Source organism: Sinocyclocheilus grahami, unplaced genomic scaffold (assembly GCF_001515645.1).
Source record: "Sinocyclocheilus grahami isolate Dianchi unplaced genomic scaffold, SAMN03320097.WGS_v1.1 scaffold978.1, whole genome shotgun sequence".
Classification (NCBI taxonomy): Eukaryota; Metazoa; Chordata; class Actinopteri; order Cypriniformes; family Cyprinidae; genus Sinocyclocheilus; species Sinocyclocheilus grahami.
The window spans coordinates 228210-243522 of NW_015506157.1; the positions used below are offsets into that span (position 1 = coordinate 228210).

At 40.8% G+C, this 15313-nt stretch overlaps 1 protein-coding gene across 1 annotated transcript in view; it reads right to left on the reverse strand.

Moving 5' to 3' along the window:
- LOC107565058 (dystonin-like) overlaps positions 1 to 15313 on the reverse strand; it is a 119118-nt gene that overhangs the window by 35358 nt on the left and 68447 nt on the right. Inside the window, exons 51-68 of the mRNA XM_016250241.1 lie at positions 11972 to 12133; positions 11452 to 11622; positions 11173 to 11339; positions 10736 to 10895; positions 10216 to 10542; positions 9994 to 10078; positions 9547 to 9788; positions 7878 to 8084; positions 6233 to 6352; positions 6016 to 6123; positions 5710 to 5928; positions 3153 to 3356; positions 2446 to 2677; positions 2118 to 2344; positions 1915 to 2037; positions 1658 to 1759; positions 1005 to 1106; positions 325 to 498 (exon numbers count right to left, since the gene is read on the reverse strand). Coding sequence (XP_016105727.1) covers positions 325 to 498; positions 1005 to 1106; positions 1658 to 1759; positions 1915 to 2037; positions 2118 to 2344; positions 2446 to 2677; positions 3153 to 3356; positions 5710 to 5928; positions 6016 to 6123; positions 6233 to 6352; positions 7878 to 8084; positions 9547 to 9788; positions 9994 to 10078; positions 10216 to 10542; positions 10736 to 10895; positions 11173 to 11339; positions 11452 to 11622; positions 11972 to 12133 — 3132 coding nt within the window. The remainder of the gene's footprint in view (positions 1 to 324; positions 499 to 1004; positions 1107 to 1657; positions 1760 to 1914; positions 2038 to 2117; positions 2345 to 2445; positions 2678 to 3152; positions 3357 to 5709; positions 5929 to 6015; positions 6124 to 6232; positions 6353 to 7877; positions 8085 to 9546; positions 9789 to 9993; positions 10079 to 10215; positions 10543 to 10735; positions 10896 to 11172; positions 11340 to 11451; positions 11623 to 11971; positions 12134 to 15313) is intronic.

Sequence of the window (15313 nt, forward strand, 5' to 3'; positions counted from 1 at the left end):
TGTACTATACGGCAGTGTATTTTTTTTTCTTACTACTTGAGCATTTGATGACATTTCTTTAAATGCTTAAATTTCCCTTATTAGGATCAATGAAATGTAAACTGAACAATCAGTGCAATTATCTATAAATGCAACAGGCCTACACGTGAAATCAATTGTTCCTATTTGTTTTCATACACATTTATATTCTTTCTGCTCACACCTAATTTTTAACAAGCCAATCAATTCCCAGTGAATAGAATCTGCTACCTTTTGGAATTTCCTGTTGCACTTTTGGGATACATCACATTACAGACACAAAATGGGTCCTTCTCAGTGCCTGACCTGTCTGTTGATAATCTTTTTATCCAGGTCGTCCCAGAGCATTTTCAGCTCATTCATTGGCTCCAGGATGGAAGTGCGGTCGGCTTCCTCTACCACCTTCTTCAGCAGCAGCCCGGTCTGATGGTTCAGCCTTTCCATCTCGATCTGAAGCTGGTATGCATCACCTTTGAACTCCTTTACACACACGACAGCACAGCTTACATCAGGATACTGTTTCACTCTGGCTGCATTTACACAGCAAGGATTAATGCAATGATCGGATATTTAGATTTTTGTTCTCCCTGTTAACATTCACTAAAGACATATCTGACTGTCTTCATGATAACATACTGCAGGCTATTGTGTGCCACTAATAAATTCTTGTAGGAATTACGTACAAATAAAATCTTGGGCTAAAAGCGTGTTATTTCACCTGCAAGCCATTTTAAAAGCATGAATGGTTAAACATTTACAATTGTGCAGTCTTAAACCAACTGTGTAAGATGAAGCAAATGAATGGCTGCGTGTAAACACAGCTGCTGTGTGGTCTGTCAGCTCAATTATACTCACGAAACAATCAAAAATGAAAGAGGCTGGAGATAAATAGCTCTAAACTTTGATCTAGATCCACTATGACTGACAAAAAAGCATCGCGTCATGGCTATGAGAAAATCTCCCACACGCAAGCAGTAAATCAATACCTTCAGCTCCTCGATCTGCTGTTTCACAGTCTCCAGGTCCGTGCCCACGGGCGACATCGAATCCAGTTTGCCTTCCAAAATATCCACCGAGTCAAACATGTTCTGTCAGGGAGGAGAAAACTATTGTCACAGGCTGCACAACATCCACACCTTGCATCGAGTCGAGTTTCACTTATAGCCCCGATACAAATGTGGCTCAGGTGACAGTGAAAATTAACAAAACTAAGCCACACCTAAACCAATTCTACTCAAATCTGAAGTTTTGGGCAAACTGGTTAATATTCACAATAGAACAGACTTTATGAGACATAAAACTTGAATTATTCAGCAACCAGGGTGAATCATTTGCTTAGCATGATTAAAGTAGGGCATGTTCTCGATCTGGTTACGCTATGACAATGACAAAAAGCACTTTTTTCTCTCTCTCTTTTTCAAAGTCTCCACGTACCCTCTTGGTACCAGCCTGGGCTGAATCACGTCACATGAATCATTCATTTAATACAGTTTTTTCCCCCATGAGCACATTCAGCATGATAGCAGATCAGACTATGCTGACTACAGACTAGCTCGGGAAGCTTCCCATGACTGCATGAGCAGACAGATCTGTGGTCAGAGTCATCAGGAGGGTAGTGGTCTGTGTGTGTCATATTTACCTGGAGACTGTCCTGGAACTGCACCGCAGCCTGCATGGCTTCCTCTAGAGTCTCTACTCTCTCTTTCCATGTCTTATTGAGGGTTTCCCAAGCTGAGTTCACCTGAGGGACGTACGAGATGTGGTCAGACATTATACAGTGTGACGCCAACTCTGACTCATCCAGCACTTCAGTTACACCAGGAACACTTACATCCTGGGTCTAAAATGAACAATTCAACAAAATGTATTCCATTTATTCTCCTATGAAGTCATTACCTCATCTATACTTTTCTTGATCACTGGTTTATCAGGTTCTCCACACGCTGTCATAAGCTCCGCCCCCAGATTCTGGACCACATTCAGTTCCTCCTGCAGCCCGTCGATCTCTTCTCTAAAGCCCTGTGAAGCAAAACAGCAACTATGAAGATGTTTCGCAAAGCTGAATCAATATCAAACATCCTGTTCTGAAGCCTCCAGACCTCTGCAAACTCTTGCTGCTGCTTGACCACTGAAGGATCGACTCCAGGCTCCTCCAGCTCTTTCAGCAGATCATGCGTGTCTTTGATGGTGACGATGAGAGCGCAGTGATCACACCAGAACTTCTCGGCTAAGTCCATAACATCCAGGAGCTTGGCTTCTCTTTCCTCCAGAAGAGCTTGGATGTCATTCCATAGAAACACCATCTGGTCCAGATTATCTTGAATAGCTTTAAACAAAACAGAAGAACGCATTTTATCACACTGCTTTAAAACCAAGTAGTCACTCAAGCCCAGATCTCATTCGCTGAGAAGACAACAGCACAGTTACCTTTGGCCGAAAGGTCCTTGTCTGCTCCTTCGGAGCGAGCGATCATCTCCTCTCCTCGCTGCTTGAGGGTCTCATAGGACGGCTGAAGTTTCTCCAGGTCTACATTCACGGCTTTGTTCTCTGATATCTGCTCACGGATCTTCTCCACCTCGACAGAGATGGATGGAGGCTGGCGCAGGCGTTCGGCGATGCGCTCCAGAGACTCCAGCATGGGGTCTATCTTATCGTGGAACTGTGGAGATCATTGACAAGCAGAAATGTTGTCAAAGAAGTCATTTACATACTTAGGTCTTGAAGGTATGGTAGCAACAGCCTGCTTTCTTCTTCTAATGATGAGAGAGAGGAACATTAAAGGGACAGTTCACCTAAAAATTGAAATTATGTCATTATTTACTGATCCTCAAGTTGTATGAGTTTCTTTCTTGTGTGGAACATAAAAGATGGTAATTTGAAAAATGTTGGTAACCAAAGAGTTGCTGGTAATGTAAAAATACTATGCAAGTCAGTGGCTACCAGCAACTCTTTGGTTGCCAACATTCTTCAAAATATCTTTTTTTTGTATTGAACAGAAGAAAAAAAATCATACAGGTTTGGAACTACTTGAGGGTGACTAAATGATGACAAAATTTTCATTTTTGGGTGAACTGTGCCTTTAACCAATGCTACAAAAGGGCAGAATACGACCCCAGTGAAATACTGCAATGTACCTGAGTGGATTTGGAGGTGGCCTCGTCCAGGGCAGCAGCTCTGTGCTTGACGTCGACTTTAAGCTGGCTGTACAGTTTGTCTGCGGCCTCGTATTTCTCTCTGATTGGTGCCCCCTCAGTGGGACTCAATTCCAGCAGCTGAGGTCCAGTTTTATTCATCTTGTCAATGTGTGGTTTGTGCTCTGCTATCAGCTCTCTCATTTGCTGAAGGTGGAAAGTTGAATATGATCAGAATAAAAAGCAGTGGATTTTTCATAACATTAAAAAAAAAAAACTGTTAACGGTCAAACACAATCTGACAACATATCACGCAGATCTCAAATAGCATCTGTCTGGCCACTGATGTACATAATACTTTATCCTCTTAGCCATTCTAATGAAGCACTAAGCCATTTGAGGTGCTGCATTACCATGATTTCCGCACAAGGCGAAACTGTAAACCATTATATGTAAATTCATAGTCACGAACACCATATTGCTTTAACAAAATAGCAACTATATATATATATATATATATAGCTATATATATCTATAATATGTGAGTTAATGTATTCCTCTTATCGGCAAGACATATCGGTATAATTTTTTAATTTTTGCCGATGTCGATATTTACATTTAAAGCCATTATCAGTCGGTTCCGATATCAGTCCGATAATATCGTGCATCCCAACTCCGCACACATACATTTTATATAATATTTTCACTGACTTCCAATATTGGTCCGATAATATCGTGCATCCCTAATATATATATATATATATATATATATGTAGGGTTTGGAATCGAAAATCAATTCCGATTCCAGAATCAGATACTTGAGGTCAGGAATCGGATACTTCTTGTCAAATAAAAATTTTGATTCCGCCCATCAATTCCTATGTGCTTTTTTTTTCTTCATCTGTGAGGACCGGACCTAGCGATCTGCCAGGACCTTGCTCACTAATCTAAGCGCTCCGAAGCCAAAAAAGCTAAGTATAATATCTGTAATAGCTAAACAAGTTGCAAGAGAGGTGTCACCACCAACATGACAAAGCACTTTAATTTAATAGATTATTAAAGATCGCGAACACGATTCAAACATCATGTGATTCTATTTCTAAATCACAATGATTCGTCTGTTTCATTCCTAAACCTTTGACGTGTTGTGATCAATGTTGTGATCACTTGGCTCGTCCGTGCAGCGTACGATCACACCAGTGTGATTTGAACATTTAAATTTGCGTTCGCACTGCCATTGACCTAAAGAGAGCAGCTATCATCTGTCATGAATGAAACAGCCCCACAGTCTTTCCAGCCACACAGTATCATTATTTCTGTTACAATCATTCAAATCACAGAAGTACTGGGATAAAAGTTTATAGTTCAGATATAAACTGTGTGTACGATGTGTATGGTAGCGATTAAAATAGAAATTTTATATATAAATAAAGTAATTTGACACTTCAAATGAAGATTTATCGATTACATTGTTACGCCAGTAGGTGGCGAAAACGGGCTGTTAAAATGTATTTGTCTTTGAATCATACAAGAGATTCGTTCAAGAACGCTGATTCATCTAGTAATGAAACAAGTACATCTTGAGTGAGTCATTTAATCATTAATTCATAAATTACATGCCGGTTGTAGCCTGTTGATTTTTGTTCATGGAATTCAGCTCCAATAAATGGTTTGCAAAAAAGAGTCACAGGATAAATGTTTGATATCATTATTTAATCACATTGGAATCAAAACTGAGAAATGAAAAGAATCGGAATCGGAATCGATAAAATTCAAACGATACCCAACCCTATATATATACATATATGCAATCTGTGCTATTTATCATTTCTTCTGAATGGATGAGCAGCGCACCTGTGTTTGTGTATTTGGCATAACGTAAACTTTAGTGTGAAGGCGCACGACTCGCTGACGCTTTCTCTCACACGCGCATAACATGCAGAATTGATGTGATACATGTAAACGATATTCTTTGTTGTATTTTCCTGTCAAAATAACAGAGTTCCTTTGGAATTCTTCAGCTTTTAAGAAATGCTGGGTTTCCCAGTAGCGGCAACTAATGCGCAAATGACAATCTCATTGGCTGGTGCTCACCTATTATCGTCCCTGTTTAGATTTCAGCAAATCAGTTCGAGCGAACGCACACAACCTGATTAATATTCATGAATCCAGAAGCTTGTTAATCCTTGGTGCGCTTTATATTGTTCTTATTACTAGAATTCGTATAATGATAATAATAATAATAATATCTTATCAGTATTATTGTTAGTTTTTTTTTCTTAAATTTTATACAGGAACACTGAATGACCAAAAAAAGCACCAGCACCAGTCCTAAATTCATGGTTTTATATATATATATATATATATATATATATATATATATATATATATATATATATATGTGTGTGTTTGTAAAATGGCACAGCTATATATATATATATATATATATATATAATAAGTATAGTATTTCAGTCTGGCGACTAAACAAAAAAATGTACTAGCCAATGGCGATTCAGTTGCCAAGGTGTCCGTAGAGGGTTGGAAGAGTTTTCAGTCTTACCCTCAGCTCCTCTTGTTGCTGTCGAAGGGCTTCGTACTCGATAGCTGGCTGGGACAGCTGAGTGAAGGTAGTCCTCGTCTCCTGCAGCCATGGCCAGAGTTCATCGTACGTCTCCCAGAACTGGGAGGCTAGAGAATGAGCTCTCTCCAGCTGCAGACAGCGCTCTGAATTCAGCTGACTAACCACAATGTATTTCTCTGACAACGCCTGGAGCTTCACCTGTATGACACCACAGTGATTTTAGTCCTAAAACTCTACTGCACGCAGATTAGGCTCCGTTTTTTTTATACGTTTTCTTTTATTTACCCTCAACGCCTGCTTCTCTGCCTCATCTTTGTTGTTTATAATGGCCTCGCTGGTCTTCACGATGACATCCACGGCATCTTTATGTCTCATAATGTCCATGGAGAAGCTCTGGAGGAGAAAGTGTGCTTTAGGCAATGCGAGCTTTATAACGTACTGTGTGTTTCTGTGATTCTGGGACAGCGCAGGTTAGAGACGACCACATGAACACACGACTGACCTTCTGAGCCTGCAGTTGAGCTGTGGTCTGCTCCGGCTCAAGCCTGACGTCCCCAAGGCAAGACAACTTCCTCTCTGCCTCCGTCAGCCACTCGAGCTCAGAGGTGGCTGCCTGCTCAAACTGCACATCAGGGAAAAAGCATTCACACACTGTGCATATCACATTTCTATACACCATACAGTATTTCATGCAATTCAGCTTAGATTAATGTCATATAATTTAAGACACAGAACTTAATATTAAATTAAAATAAACCATTACAGTGAGTACTAAGATTTACTATGTAGACATATTATTTTAATGTTCATAATGAACGGCTTCTTCTCCAATTCAACCAGAGAATTATTGGAAACAAAGCTGCGAAATCATGCCATAGAGAAATTCACAAATCTTTGAGCTCATTAACATGATTCCCCACATTTACATAACAAAACATATTGAATATCTGGGCAAATGAAGACAGATTGTTACTTGTTTTACAAGCAAAGAAATTAGCCAATCAGGTAATTTGCATATATACGTCTAAAAACAGCATGCTTAATTCTAAGAGCACAAAACGTTCGTGAAGAAATTAAATTAAGATTTTGGTTCAACAAACATTGACATAATAACTGGACTCATAAAGTCACAAAAATGCATACTGTTCCTCTTTATAATAACCAAATGACCAAACTTAATAATAATTCAAATGTATCATATATTTACCTTACATATTATTTTACAAACCTAGGCAAGTCAGCTACACATGAATTAATTTAGGGGCCATTTACACGACAACGTTTTCAGCCAAAAGCAGGAAACTTTTTATGCGTTTTGCCTGTTCGTTTACATGACAATGGCGTTTTGGGGACTGAAAACGCATATTTTTGAAAGCGGGTTTCAAAGTGCAAGTTTTTGAAAATGCCACCGTTATCGTTTAGGTAAACACCCAATACGGGAAGCTTTGAAAACGGTGACGTCATGTGCGTGCATAGTACGTGTTAGGTATGTAGACATGTGCAGTGCGTGTCGATTTTAAAGGCAAGCGCGAACAAACATACACAACAATGACGGAGTACATGGTACTGTTGTTGCTGGTCAAGAGTTTGCTAACGCTTCTTCAGCAAAGTGTGGATTTAGTTCACCAATATTACAACAAACAGCAGAGATGCATCATATACACACGGTAACAGGTACTGTTTACTAACAAGGTGACAGCGCCAACTACTGGCCTGGCATACGTAATACAGCGTTTTTGACCGTTTTCTCGGATATGTGTTAACGCTAATCGTTTTGAAAACGTTGTCATGTATACGTGAAACTTTTTAAAAACGCAAAGGAAAAGCTTTTCCGTTTTTGACTACATCATTGTCGTGTAAACGTAGCGTAAGTCTTCTCACAGCACAAACAGACTAATGTGATGCAAATGTAATCAATCTGGGTCACACTCCATTAGTATATTATGTAAATACCACCAAGGAGGCTCAAGAGGATAAATTAGGTTTGAATGACTATAAAGCACTAAGAATTAGCACCACAATGAGGCCAGTCACCCTTGGCAGCAATCACAGGTGCTGCATTGTTTGGGCGCTTCAACAAACTTCATTGTGAATCTTCCTAATAAAAGGGTGGTGTTATTTGCTCAAGCAGCTGAGAACCACTGTACCTGCTGGGATTTTAAGATGGCAGCTCCGGTCTGGTCTACATGCTGTGTAATGGCATCGCTGGCCATTCTGTAGCGCTCATTGTCATCTGTGACCATCCTGTCCAAACCTTCTCTTGCTCGCCATGGAACGAGTTCCAGCAGAGCACTGCTTACTTCATTAAGAGAGTCTACCAGTGGCTTCTGATCCTTAATCTCCTTCATCAGTGTCTGGATGTGACAAGTAAAGAAGTAGTTATACATCAACCAAATTTGACAATATTTGAATACTGAAATCATAAACACTTTCCATTTTCAAATATACTTTAAATACTGTTTCTTTTGTGTGTGTGTGTGTGTGTGTGTGTGTGTATGTGTGTTAATTAAATATTTGTTTTTGGTAACACTTTACAGTTTCCTTGTTATATACTTACTAGAGTAATAACAGTAAATTATGCCTAATATCAAGCAACTAAACCCTAAAAAAGAACCAACCCCAATTAAGTATGTGATGTTAACTAATATAACTCAGTACTTGTTTGTGTAATTACACTGTCACAATGACGCCTTAAAATACAGTGCACTGTAAACTCATTATTTTTTTAGCCAGTGTATCATTTTCCAAAAGGGTGGCCATCTGTCCGGTTTTAGATCGGACAGTCCTGTTTTGAAATACCATGTCGGCCTACCAGCACATTCAGACACTAATAAAAAACGAGTGAGTAAATAAATAAATAGACTAGGTTTAAGTTAATATTAGGTGGCATACATTTTAGACAACATTTTGTAAATATCTACTGTTTTGCTCTATTCTGCTAGCAACATTTTTGTAGAAACAGAGTCCCAGCAGAGCCACTGTTTCTCCTGTCAACACAGTGGTGTTTCAATCCTGAATGATTCAGCGTATTTGAACAAATCAGTTGAGTCAATGACCTATTTGAAGACAGTCACTTGCTTCATTCTTAAATGAGTCGGCCGTTTTGAATGAAATGGTGGAATGAACTTGATGCCACCAACTCAATATATTTTATATAAAAAATATGAATCTTGTAACATTATTTATGCAATTGTAACTGTAGTGTAGATGCATTCATGGCATCTCTGAGCACTATTAAACAGATTGCATGAACACATCTAATTGCCACTTTAGATGCAGCTTCTGTGCCAGCTCTGCAGTACAAAGATGGGTTTTGTTGATACTGATTTCATTTGATTGGAAAACAGCCCTATTCTAACTGTATTTTTTTACATATTTAAGAATTTTCAGGTAATAAAGAGAACATGCAATTGAAATGGTAAGAAAAGTCAATTTTTTTCCGTTTTTCTTCTGGCTTCAGCAAGTCACGCAAAGTGTCACCATTTTTGGTGTTATAGAAATGTAACACCCTAATCAACATCAGCCAAAAAAGAAAAGTCTTTGCAACCACTTCATCATTGGAGTCACACTTGATTTTAAGTTAGTTTGATTCAATATCAGCTTGGCCTTATCTGTTTCTCCTAAAATGCATTTTTATAGAAATTGGATTTAATTGGATTTCAAATAATTTGGTCTGGCAAATTTACACACAATGAGGGGGAGACTTACAAAACTCTGTTTGTTTAGTACTTTAGATACCTAGCATAAACACTTGAGATCTCATTTGTGATTTGTTTTTCCTATGGGTTAACATGCAGCTGCAGCACTAACACTTACTTTCTGCCTCTCTTGTAAGCAAGTGAGCTGCTCTCCGACCGGCTCTTGAGCTTTAAACACGGCCAGCTCAGACTCTACCTTCTCCAGCCAGGCGTTCAGCTCCTCATGTGTATTTTGCAGTTTTGTGGCAAGAGACAGGGCTTTGTCCAGAGTCTTTGAAACATTGTTGCTCATTGTGTTGATCTCTGAATACCTCGTCTTTATTCCATCTAGTTTACCTTGGATGACGACAACCTCATCGCCTGAATGAAAGTGCACACACACAATACAGACATTCATACAGTTTCAGAGCATAGAAAAAATTTCTTTTAACAGGAAACCTTTTAAATGTTGGTTATGCAAATATATATATAAAAAAATTGTTATTGCATTTGTTACATAATCAAATTGCAATAGAACTATACAAATATCAATCCGTTAGCTATGTTTTTTTGTTTTTTATCTCACCCGTGGTCTGTTTTAGCAGTTCTAACCCATTAAGGATGGCCTGTTCAATATTTTGTTTCCTCAACTCAATGTCTTCATGAAGAGCCTGGACATTGAAACATACATCAGTCACAAGCATCTTCTGACAGAGTAATACAAAATCATACCACACCACTGAAGACAAAGAAATTAAATGAACAAAACAGGGGAAGGAAGCCTTAAGAGGAGGAGCGTGTAAAGTACCAGCTGCTCAGCATGCTGTTTAGCGAGCACGGCTGTCGTGTAGTCTTGGATCGAGACTTCGCTCAGTTTGCTGTGCAACTCATCGAGCCAGGTCATTAGGGCCACTTCGTCCTCCCCAAAGAGCTGCGCATTAGCCAGGGCCTGCCACAATAACTCGGCCTTCTGGCGGCAATGCTCCTGCAGCTCGATGTAGCTGCTGTGTGTGTTGTCAAGCTTTGCCTGCACCAGCTCCTTGTCATCCACACAGCTGACCGTCCGTAGAGTCTGGCCCAGACTCATGGCCTGGTACAAGATCTTACCACGGCCCAAAACCTCCTCCTCTAAAGCCTGATTACCATGGAAGTCACATGACCAGGGTGCAGAAACCATAATAACAGAAAAAGAATGGGTCAAATGAGAACACAAGGAAGAACAACAGAAATACAGGGAAAATGGGCAATGGATAAAAAAAGTAAAACGCAATGGAAAACAAACTAAACATGGTCATGGGACTATGCCGTCGCTACAGATGGTTCTGTACCTTATGCTGAGAAATTTGCTCCTCCAACTTGGAAGTCTGCGTGCCAATGGGCTCCGAGTTGGCTAGTCTTTTTTCAGTAGCTGTCAGCCACTCCGTCAAAGGCAAAAGGGTCTCATGGAATTGCTGTGCCACCACCAAAATATTCTCCAACTGCTTTTGCCTGCCAAGATCATCGCAGTTAGTTTTATTGCTGGACATGATTGAGTTTAATTATACTGTACCGCGGCATATGCTAAAACACAGTCCTTTACCCATGAAAAAGACAAATGATATCTTATGAGCAGAGCTGGAAAATAAGAACTGATTCTTATTTAGAGCTAAAACCTAAGATTTGTCCACCAAAGCAGTCAAAATGATAATAGCCTATTCCTATTTGACTTGCCAACAATGGACACGTCATTTCCAAAATGTAGCAACAGATTTGCGGTAAGTTTTACCTGTTCTCAGCTTTCTTAAGTAGGTCATCCCACCTTTGCCCAAGGCATTCAATCTCTCTCGCAATCTTCTCCTTATCAACAGTATCAGCTAAGTCGGTCACCTTCCGTCCCTCCGTCTTAATCAGCTCTACCGTAGCCCTTCGGTCATCCAGCAGTCTCTGCAGAAGCTAGACAGAGCCAGCAGAAACAATACAGAGGTGAGTAAAACCAAAAAATAGATTTCAGATCAGTGAACTAATTCTCATTGAGGATAAAGTCTAAGCATGTCGGCCATCATACCTTCTGCTCTTGTATCTGTGCTTTCACCACTTTGAATTCTGCTGATGGAGGCTTCTGATTGGCCACCAGCTCCTCAGTGTCTGTGAGCCAGCTGAGAAGGGACTCCAGTGCATCCTGGAACCTGCCACAGTGCAGCAGGGCTTCATGAAGCTGTGCAGATCGCTCTGCAACCTGGGGAGATCACAAATACAGCAGTTTTACCTTAAAACTATAGCTTGGCATGCTAGAAATTACTCAGTTTGTTAGTGTAGCATCTCACACTACACCGCTTTTTGTAATAAAAGTTCGATATTGGAAACGCTACACTATTTTAAAGACTATTCCTTAACTACTGAAAAGGTAATAACATCACTATTTGGTAGTTACTCACCAACACTGGCAAACATTATGATTGTTATCAAAAAATTATGAGCATTCCAGAGTGCAGTGGACAAAGAAATCAAACGATTCATCCATGATATTGCACCTCTTCAACTGAATTGTAAACCATTTTTGAAACTAGATGAAGAGTGGGTCTTACTTTTTTGTTGAGGGTGTTCCATCTGGTGTTGACCTCCTCTAGATCCTGATCAAGTTTTTTGGTGCTGGTGCCTTTGGCGGCATTTTGGATCAGTGCCTGGCCCAGAGTGTTCAACTCCTGCAATTGGCTCTGCAGTGACTCAATGACGTCCCTTTGGAAAACCTGCATGTGATAAATACAGAATAACACTGAAAACCCATAGAAAAATTTAAGCTGCTACTACAATCCTATTCAGGGGACCAACATCCAAAACATATTCTAGAGGCCAGCTTTGTTGGTCTTTTCAGCAGGGTAACTAGATATGTTGTAGCCAGCAGCCTTATAAGGTGAGGCTCTTCCACTGAAATGGTCACTACAGTATGTGCACTCTAACCCAACTGGTTGTTTTGAGAGGCTGCTACTCAGTTACAGCCAACTGTGCACAATCACAACATCTGAGTCACTGACCAGCAATCATGATAAACCTAATTCAGCTTTTTCCTAATCTGATAAAGGCCGAATGGCACTAGCCAGCCTCCCAGGAAACACTAATCAAACGATCAACATTCGCCGGCTATTTTGGGGTACCTGGGTGGAAGGCAAGGCCACAAGTTCCATCTGCGAACATTCGGCTATGGATGTTAATAGACTCTCTATGTCTTCCTCGTCCACGTGTTTTATTCCATTGGAGAAGCGTGCCTCCCTTTCAACTAACAACAAGAAATCTTCTAAGTCTGCCATTTTGGAGTCCGTAACTCTTTGCTCGCATTCATAACACTTTTCGTCCTTGGTTACATGTTGTACTAGATTCTGCCGGCAATGTGAAAGAGGCTTTGGTTCTGTCACCACAACACTGAGGAGCTCACAGTCGTCCTGCGAACAAGTGTCTTCAAGAAGTTCAGCTGTGGGTAATTCCTCATATCCTGAGAATGTCGTGGAGTTATGCGTTTTACTACTTGATTCTGCCAGCGTCCTGACATTTATATCTGGAAAATCGCTATTGGAAACAGCGCGCTGACCCACACTGAGGTCTGAGTTGTATGCATTATTAGGTTGTTGGCTTCCAAGCATCGATGCATCTGTGTAATACAGTGGAGTGGGTAATCTGTCTTTCATTGGGGAGAAGGGGAACTCTTCCTGACCGGAGCTGAGGGAACGCCCAGGCTTGTGGTCCCCAGGTACGTGCACCCCCTCAGCAGAAGAAAGGCTTCTTGTGCCAGGCCCAGGTCGCTTCTGGGCTCGTGCGTTTCGCTGTTCTCTCTCCACAGTGGGACTACACAGACCCGAGTCACCTTCTGAGGTAAGAGAGTTCGGCATACTGCTTCCTCTTCCCCCTCGACCCAACCCGTGTTGGCCCGTTCCGTCATTGCACAGCGTTCCGCTGAAGCTGCCGTACTCGCTGAGGTTTGCAGGGGCGAAGGTCCGCCAGGAACGGCGGTGCTGAGCTGGCTCCATTTTCTCGCCCGCTGGCCGTGGCTTACACAGCATGGTGTCTGCACCCCGGATAATATCTCCATTAAGCTTCAAGCCGTCGAACACGACCCGCTCGTCCAAACGCACTGCCTCCCTGCTGCGGAGCTCAAAGGCACTGGAGGAGGACAAGACGCCGTTCCCACAGAGTGCACTTATGTCCAGGGTGCGATGGCTATATGGTAAAGTGCCGACTAAGTGCCTTGAGGCCAGGCTGCCCTTAGAACCCGAGTTGATTTGCTCATTCAGACGCACTGTGTCATAAATGGACCTCTGGGGAACGTAACAGTCATCGATGTTGAGGTCCTCCTCCTCTCCTTTGCCCACACAGGAAGGGTTCTGCCGCAGACAGTCTGGTCTACTCAGAGGTTTGCCCATTATGACAATCACTTACAAATGACTTATAACAATGAGGTAAAGCTTTTCAGTGCAACAATCCTTAACAGACATCAAATAAACTTTTAAAAAGCCATGGGGGAGTCTTTACTTTTGCAAATCACTAGGAAACACTTTACCCCAAAGACGTAAGGAAATAAATACAGCCGTAAAGTAAATCATAGATTTTTTTAAAGAATATGTGCATGAATATACTATTTAAAACCTAAAATTACAATACCATAAAAATACTATACATTTTATAACATTTATTTTATAGAGGTGGTGAAAATAAAGTTAATGAAATAATAAATGTTTTGTTATTTCTAATATACATCACTTCTTCCTCTTATACATCCTTTTCCAAAATGACAATCCTGCTGGTTTGCATTTCTCCCCATTGTCACAACTTGTCATTGTTGCTTGTTTCCTTAGTTCTTTATAACGCCATCAGGGATGTCATCCAGTGCAAAAAAGTGCTTGGAATTTTAGAATTTCCTGAGAACTCCCATACAGTTATCCACACAGAGGTATCCAGTATGCATAATGGTGACATATCCTGATACAAATCCTCAAATCTGGGAAAACAAAGCCATAAGCTCCAGGAGAAACAAAAAGCCGCTCCTGCTTCTCTTGCGGTCCAACCAGCAATGACAGACACCCTCCTGGCACAGGGCTCAAGGCCCCGCCCCTCTCACATTATTCAGGCAACATCTGCCACAGCTCCATTTGTGCGGTGGCCGGCTCATGCTGATTGGTAGACACTTGACCCTCTTTTAATTCTCCCCTTCTGTCTCGGTGTCCCATTTGACTTAACTTCTTAGTGTGCTTCTGCTCTGACAGCAGCTCTCCTCCTCTTGTCAGGGGAGGGCAGAGAGAGAAAAAAGCAAAGCTACAAAAGCAAACGGCACCCTCTCAGATGACATCACACAAAGCAGAAATAGATATGCTTTCTGCTCTCTTGCCCTCTTCGTCCCTTGTTTCTCCTCCTCTCTGCCTGGTGTTTTGGACCCATGGAAGAGCCTGTAGTGTCTCATAATTACAGAAGAATGCTGAGGGAGGAACTGGATTGGGGTAACCTGTGCCAAGTGCATGACAGGTCTTTTTTCATGGCAAGTGGACAAGGTGGGAGAAGCATGGATTGAAGGGTAGAATGAATAAAGAATGCAGTTTGGTTTCTGGTACTTGTCAACTTTACTTGTCAGATAATCTCTGGACACATTCTAATCCCCTTCAAAGTGAACCTCACAGTATATATGCTCAAGCTCAGTACTACATGAAGTTTACCGAAAATAACCCAGTTAAACATTCAGCTTAATTCACCTCAGGAGTAGTTCATAGGCAATTGTGCATAAGTAAAAATTGAGTCCATTACAATGCCATTATCATGGGCATTAATACTGCAGTTAGCATGAAATATTGCAAATGTAACAACGAATTTGGTGTTCAGAATATGGCAAATGAAACAATTTATATAAATATTCATTACATATATATATATATATATATATATATATA